Source organism: Paralichthys olivaceus, chromosome 6, assembly GCF_024713975.1.
Source record: "Paralichthys olivaceus isolate ysfri-2021 chromosome 6, ASM2471397v2, whole genome shotgun sequence".
Taxonomy (NCBI): Eukaryota; Metazoa; Chordata; class Actinopteri; order Pleuronectiformes; family Paralichthyidae; genus Paralichthys; species Paralichthys olivaceus.
The window spans coordinates 17,972,053-17,979,104 of NC_091098.1; the positions used below are offsets into that span (position 1 = coordinate 17,972,053).

The window sequence follows — 7,052 nt, forward strand, 5'->3', positions numbered from 1 at the left end:
GCACACGCACACTTGCACACTTGCACACACACACACACACACACACACACACACACACACACACACACACACGGGATATGGTGAATACCTGGAAAACACAAGCACATTTTTTTCAAGGCCAAGAAGAGTCTGACAATACCCAACAGTGTAAATGAAAACACATAGAGACAAAGATTAATTATGACAACATAAATCTTTCATCCCCTATTATCAATGTTTGTTGTGGTTAAGGTGAACACACAACCACACACAACCACACACACCCACATACACACACGGAAAAGACGTTCTATAACTGGTTAGTGTGTGTCTCTTGGGAAAAACCTACTTTAATTCCCCAGGAAATCATTGTGATTTCGAGTAACAGGGAAGTCGCTTCTAATGAAAGTCTGTGGACCGGTGGTGTGGCGGCGGGCAAGACTGCTTGTGTGTGTGTGAGAGAATGTGTAGGTGTATCTGTGTGTTTGTGTGCACGTGCAATACAGCTAAATGGAATTTTATCTAAAAGTAATTAAATCAACATGATAGCACAGAAGGAGTTCAAACCTTGTAGGAGATGGTGGTAATTAAAATACAGTGCTGTGAAAATAGCAAATGTGGTAAAATTAGCAAAGATTACGTCACTCTCTTCTTACAAATTATGCAAGATGCAAATGAGTCCATGGTGTTTCATGATGACTGAATGTAACGCACACACACGCACACACACACACACACACTTTAGAGGCTTTGAAATAACCTGCAGCAGGGCTGAGTCTTACACTTGGAGAGCTTCTAAAAACCGTTGAGCTGACTTGAGCTGAAAAACGTTTTCAAGTCCAGGCGATGAACAGCGGCTGGTCAGGTTTGGGACCATTGTCTCTCGGCCCCTCAGTGCTACTGCTGCTGCAGCTGCTGATACGTGGAGGTAGAGACAGGCAGAGCTGGCTGAATGCAGATAGGATCTCTGTGGGGGGGCCTGGATGTGTGATCGGAGACTAAAATCATTACAGTACGCCTGGTCACTGTGTCCTTGGCTCTTCCGCTGAGGCTGATGCTGATGCTTTTCTCTACTTTCCCCATCTGCCTTTTTCTGCCTTACTCACGCTTTCCTCCTCCTTTTCCAGTTCTCCACTATACATTTCTCTGTGAAGAACGACATCAGTCACTCCCAACAGAAACATGCTGTTTTTTTCACAAAGCATCAGACAAATTCTGCATGCAAAAATCGGTCTGTCGTCCCTGCAACAGCCGTGGTGCAGCTTGATGTTAGATACACTATAGTTCATCCATTTACGTGAAATTATTTATTTTTATTATTATTCTCTTATATCAAGAGAATTAATTATTGTATTTCCATCAAAAGATTTACCGATGAGTCGATTTTGAGCTTGTCTAGTGAAATCGTGTTTGATTTCTCTGTGACACCTTGGTGATTGTTCTCAGGTTCTTTCCCGTTTGTTTCTGCGTCTGGGTCGTGTTGTCACGTTGTAACAGGTCCCACAGTAAGATAACTAATGCACACAGGAGAGTTACCCTCTGGTGTGTCTGACTCACTCAGTCACACAGCAGCTTTTGTGTAAAATCTGAGGAAGGTAACAAAAAGAAAAAAGAGGATAGCTTATACAGACAACTTCACACTTGTCTTTTGTCTTTGTTGTTTTGGGTCTTTATCCCAACTGTAAATACATAGGCCTCTTTTTCCTGGCTCACCTCATCTGCACTCATGCCCCCAGGCTTCAGTGGCTGTCCAAAGAGAGAGAGGGAGAGAATGTAAACTAGGCTCGCCTTCCTTGGGTCTCATTGGTTGATTCTGTGCCTAGCAGATTTGTCCTTGAGAATGTGCAGACACGGAGCAGATAATGTTCTGACACCAGAAACTCTAGACCGGGACCAGATCAACACTTACTGCTTTACTTCTACCCCTCTGCGTCAGATGTACCCGGATACGCACTTGGAACGTCAGTGTTTGTGGATATTTTTTTTCCATCCTGCGTCAATATCACGAAGGTGATTTGATTCTTAATGCTGCAAAACAAAGCAATCCGAATAAATAACTAATCCACGAACTTGATATTTTGCGCGCATATTTGCATGCAGCAATGATTAGAGGGAACATGGACTTCTAGGATATTACCCGTGTGTTGACACATGACAATCATAAATTCCATGAATGTTAACGATGTAAATATCACACCCGCAGGCGCGCACTGGGGATTATTACGAGGCTGATGTCTGGCTCATCGCATTATTAGGCGACAGGGTCAGACTTTCTTTTTTTTTTTTTTAATTTAACTTAAATTGTGTAACAACCGGTGGGATTAAGCCTCTGAGTGTATTCAAAGCCATGCAAGCCCAAAACAAAATTAAAAAAAATATCACTAAATATAAGTGTGAGGTTTTCCATCATCTCTTCCCCCGATGTGTTGCAAGGTCAAAGATCTCCTTTTACCGTGCGCTCCTGTGACGGAAGGTTTCTGCAGAAGTCAGCATGCCAGCAGAGGCCAGCAGCGCGGACAGGAGTCTCCCTGCAGCGCCTCATAAACGACCAGACCCTGTGATCTAATCGCAGTAGGCCAGTAGGCTTCCGTCCAAAGTTTCCACGTCATCCTTTAAGTCTGAAAATAAAACCAACGCCAAGGATGGATGCAATGCAAACAGTTTAAACGTCTGCGCAAAATCAGGTCTGAGAAGAGAAAATATTTTCCCTGAAGCTCTGCGCAAAATCTGTTAAACCGAGAGAGGTTACTTCTTTTTTTTTTTTTTTGGCACAAAGTGAGTGCGTCCTGGCGCTGCTGTCTCTGCACTGTGTGGGATTATTAATTACTCTTCTCACTAACTAATGTTGTTAATGTGACTTTGTGTGCGGCTGACTCTGTCTTCACATCGCAGATATGGTGGGATATAAATAAAAAAGTCTGAGAGGTAATTATTGCCATTTCAATGACTTTAATAAGCAAAATAGGAAACAATTTCTTCCAAAAACAATCAAAATAAGACAAAACAGAAACCAGCCTGAATGGAACAGTTCAAATTTAAGTGTTTAACTATTATTTATATAAACAGGATTGAAAATTGATCCCCATCATCGCAAAGTACATGGAATCGGCGAAAACATAACAACAACCCGCTGCTGCAGTTTCAGTTTGATTTCAACACAGTTGAATCAGTAACAAACCAAAGATTGTTAAATGCGTGACTTTTCAACAATAGTTTCAAATGCAAGCACCATGCTTATGATATGATCTGACAGTTTTTTGTTAATTTAAATCATTAAAATAAAAACTTTAACTATGCATCTGGCCAGCAGAACCAGAATCATCAAATAATAATAAAACCGACAACAACAAAAAAACAAACACATCATATGTAACGTACATATTGTTTTCATTTTGAGAATTTTGCACAACCTGTGTCCCCTTTTTTACTGACCTGCAGAAAAAAAATCAGGAAAACATAGAGCATTAATAGTCAAACTTTGTATTCAAACGCTCGCGTTATCTAAATATTAACTCTACATAAAACCCCTGACATGTACGTGTTTTTACTAAATATCGTTAAAAATATAAATCCTTGATATTAGGCCCAGTGGAAATGTGCTACAGGTGGCCGCCAATTACACAGAGCGGGTATAAGGTCTGGTTTGATGTGGTTTGTTCAAATGTTCATGGAAAGGCAGACAAGACTTTTCTGAATTAGTGGCACAAAAGCCACATTGAATCAAAACGACACACAGGACTAACCCACGTTGTGAGTGTGGTGCGCAATGGCCTCTTCTGTGCAATCTGTGTGTGATAAACTCATGGCCACACGTTCGTCTCCTCAGCCTCTCACGTGTGTCCAGATGTTTCTCTTAAAAACTCTGCACTCAGGCCCGTCCTGAATAATACGACAATATCATATCATAGTATGTCTTCCTGGAGGGAGGTCTGCACAAAAGTCAAAATGAAAACTTGCAAATCATTATTCCAAAAAAAAGTGCACTTGACACACATGTTGTATTTAAATGAAAAAGAAAAAAAAATGCACTCCTCTCTCAATCAATACCCCCAAATCATAAAAAAACATAAAAAATAAATGAAATCAAAAAACACAACACAAAGAAAGAAAGAAGTTCAAACCAGCCTCCTCGATCTTGTTGTGCAGTTTTGCGGTTGCATAATATTTACAAGCTCAAAGAAAAAAAAAAAAAAAAAAAAGAACCCCACACCATATGACACTGCACCGGCAGTCCTGCTGTTCTGTCCCCGCTGCAAATCTCTAACCCCCCCGAACAACCATGGAGAAGCGCAGATCAACAACATGCTCTTAATATACACGAGAAGATGAAGGTACAAAATAGAAATTATTACCGTACATGTCCAGCATGCAGGATTAATATTAATGCAGGTTTTTTTTGTTTCAATATATATTCGAATATAACCAAGCAGGCAATAAATCAATGAGATGTTGCATAAAAATGTCCCCCCCCCTGTGACGGGTCAGCAGACAGAAGTTTTGCATAAAGTGGAGTCTTGCTTTTTGGAGATTTTCTCAGATTTTACGGGCCCACTTGTCGAATGTGAGTTGCAGCCTGCGAGGCCATGGCCCTGCAGCTACTTGTTGTTTCATAACAGAATTACAAGACAACGACACCTCGACGCCATCCCACACTACTTACAGATTATTTAAAAGCTGTAGCCTCAAAAGAAGGAGAGAGAGAGGACAAAAAAGAGTTCATCAGTCGATCCTCTTCTTTGAGGAGGAACACAAACAAAAGTCTCTTCACTACAAGCAACTAATCTACAAAGATACTGCGACTGATCTCTACGTTGCTCTTTGTATCTCAGTTGACACGTGGATGGAGAGATGGTTATATATGAGGATACTATTTGATGGATTACTCTTCTAATATAAGTGTTATTATCATAAACAGTATGGGAGGAGTGGATTATTATCGTTTGTTCATCAGTCAAAAAAAGGAGAAGGTGTTGGTGGAGAGGGGGGGGAAAGTTTTGTTGTGAGGAAAAAGGCTTTGACAACTCACATGAAGAACTCTGGGGATGAGGGGTTGTCACTGGTCGAGCCAGCCTCGCGGAACCCGTTACTGGCCCCTGAGCCCGCCAGTTTCTCACACTTGAGTTTGTAGGCGTCCCTCTCTCGGGCCAGGCGGCCGATCTCCGCCTTCAGCTGCTCCACCTGGTTCATCAGCTGCGTCTTCTCGTTCTCGAGCACGTGCTTCTGCTGCACGCGCTTGAACCGGCAGGACTGCGCGTAGCCCCGGTTCTTCAGGGTCCGCCTCTTCTGCTTGAGGCGGATGACCTCGTCCTTGGTGAAGCCCCGTAGGTGTCTGTTGAGCTCCCTCACCGACATGGACACCAGCTGGTCGTCGGAGAAGCGGTCCTCCACGTTGAGTCCGCCCCCGCTTCCGTGGTGTGAGGCCGACTGGCCCAGGTGGCCGTGCGAATGGTGGTGGTGGTGGTGGCGGTGGTGATGGAGCGGCTGGTGGTCGTCCGGGGACAACGGGGACGGGCTGTCGGGGTCCTGGCTGTGGAGGTGGTGATGCTGGCTGTGTGGGTGGCTGTGTCCGCCCGGGTGCCCGGACAGCTCCTCGGTGTGGTGCGGGATGCCCCCCGCATACGGGTGATGGTGCTGCTGGTTGTGGCCGTGGTGGCTGTGGTGGTGATGCGGGCCCCTGTAGCCCTCGAAGGCGCCTTGCTGCTGCAGCTGCTGCTGGACGTGCGGAGGCGGAGGGTGGCCGTGAGCTGTGGCTCCAATCAGGGCCTCCACTGCGTCCTCCGGGGTCAGGCTTAGCGTCTGCGGGTCTATCTGCTGATGGTACCCGCTGTTCGGCATCCAGTACAGCTCCTCTAGGTGGTTTTTCTGCTCTGTGGGGCTGAAGCTGGGTGAAGAGGGCACCGAGCTGCAGGGTGTACTGATGGGGGTGGAGGACACTGAGCCCTGGGGTTGGAGGCGGTTGCACTGGCGCACCCCGTTGCGCTCCAGTCCGGCCAGGCCTTCCTTCTTCACGTCAAACTTCATCAGGTCAAAATCATTGACATATTCCAGAGCCAGAGGGCTGCTGGGTAGCTCCGGACCCATGCTCAGCTCTGTACTCATGTTGCTGTCGCGACTCTTTTGCAGATATGCAACGGTATTTGCAAGCGTCGCAAAAACGGATTTATTAATCAGCGTCTCTTCTCTCCTCTCTTGTTTCATGCAATAGTTCTTTTGGCTCCTCCACCGCTGTCGCATGAAACACCGTGTGAGTGGTGGAAAAAGGAAAAAAAAGTAGTGGAGGAAAAACTTTCAGACTAATGCTCTGCACACGATTTGCGTCATGTAGCCTACTTCTGCCGGGATAATCTGGCAGGGAGACCAGGCAGGAGGTAGAAAGCAATGCGTCTCAGTGCAAAAATAAAAACCTCAGTCCCTTCAGTAGAGTTGTACTCACACAGCAAAAAAAGAAATCAGCATAAATAATAATAATACAAGAAATACCACATTTGGTCGCAGAGACGGGCACCAGTCCTCGTTGCAACTTCTTGGTAGTAAGTCCCTTTTTTCTCCAGGAAAAGAATAGGAGCAAATAAGCAGGGTAAATATAGGGCGTCTGAATTTCGCTGAGAAGCAGCTTTTCCAGCTCTGCACCGCAGAGGTTTCAAGGCTCGCTTCTCTCGCTCTCTCCTGCTCTCTGGTATCCAGCAGACTGCGCTCGGAGCGAGCCAGCGCTTTATCCTTATAGCGCGCCGTGACGTCGAGGCGAAAGGCTGGATCCGTGGCTCTCGGCTCTCCAATGGGAGCGGGACTCTGCGCACAAACGGAGGAAGAGGAGGAGGCGGAGAGCCGCGGAGAGGAGGGCGCACCGCGCAGTCTTGACAGCTTCAGACAGTCAGCTGACCGACTTCCCTAAAAGCAGGAGGTGGGAGGAAAGTGGAGGAGAGGGAGAGAGAAATGCCTTCACTTTACGGACACCGTACCCGCGGCTCTTTACGCGGCACCTCCAGATCTGCGAGAGAGAGATACCAGAGGGTTTCAGGCTTAGTGTTGTAAGATCAGTGGAAATTATCTATCGCAGTTTTATGCCACAACTT

General features: G+C 45.6%; 1 protein-coding gene across 1 annotated transcript; it reads right to left on the minus strand.

Moving 5' to 3' along the window:
• Positions 1–2,911: 2,911 nt before the first annotated feature.
• On the minus strand, positions 2,912–6,810 carry mafba (MAF bZIP transcription factor Ba). Its single transcript, XM_020096392.2, has one exon. The coding sequence runs from the start codon at positions 6,211–6,213 to the stop codon at positions 5,002–5,004; it is 1,212 nt and encodes a 403-aa protein (XP_019951951.1). The 5' UTR covers positions 6,214–6,810; the 3' UTR covers positions 2,912–5,001.
• Positions 6,811–7,052: the final 242 nt, after the last annotated feature.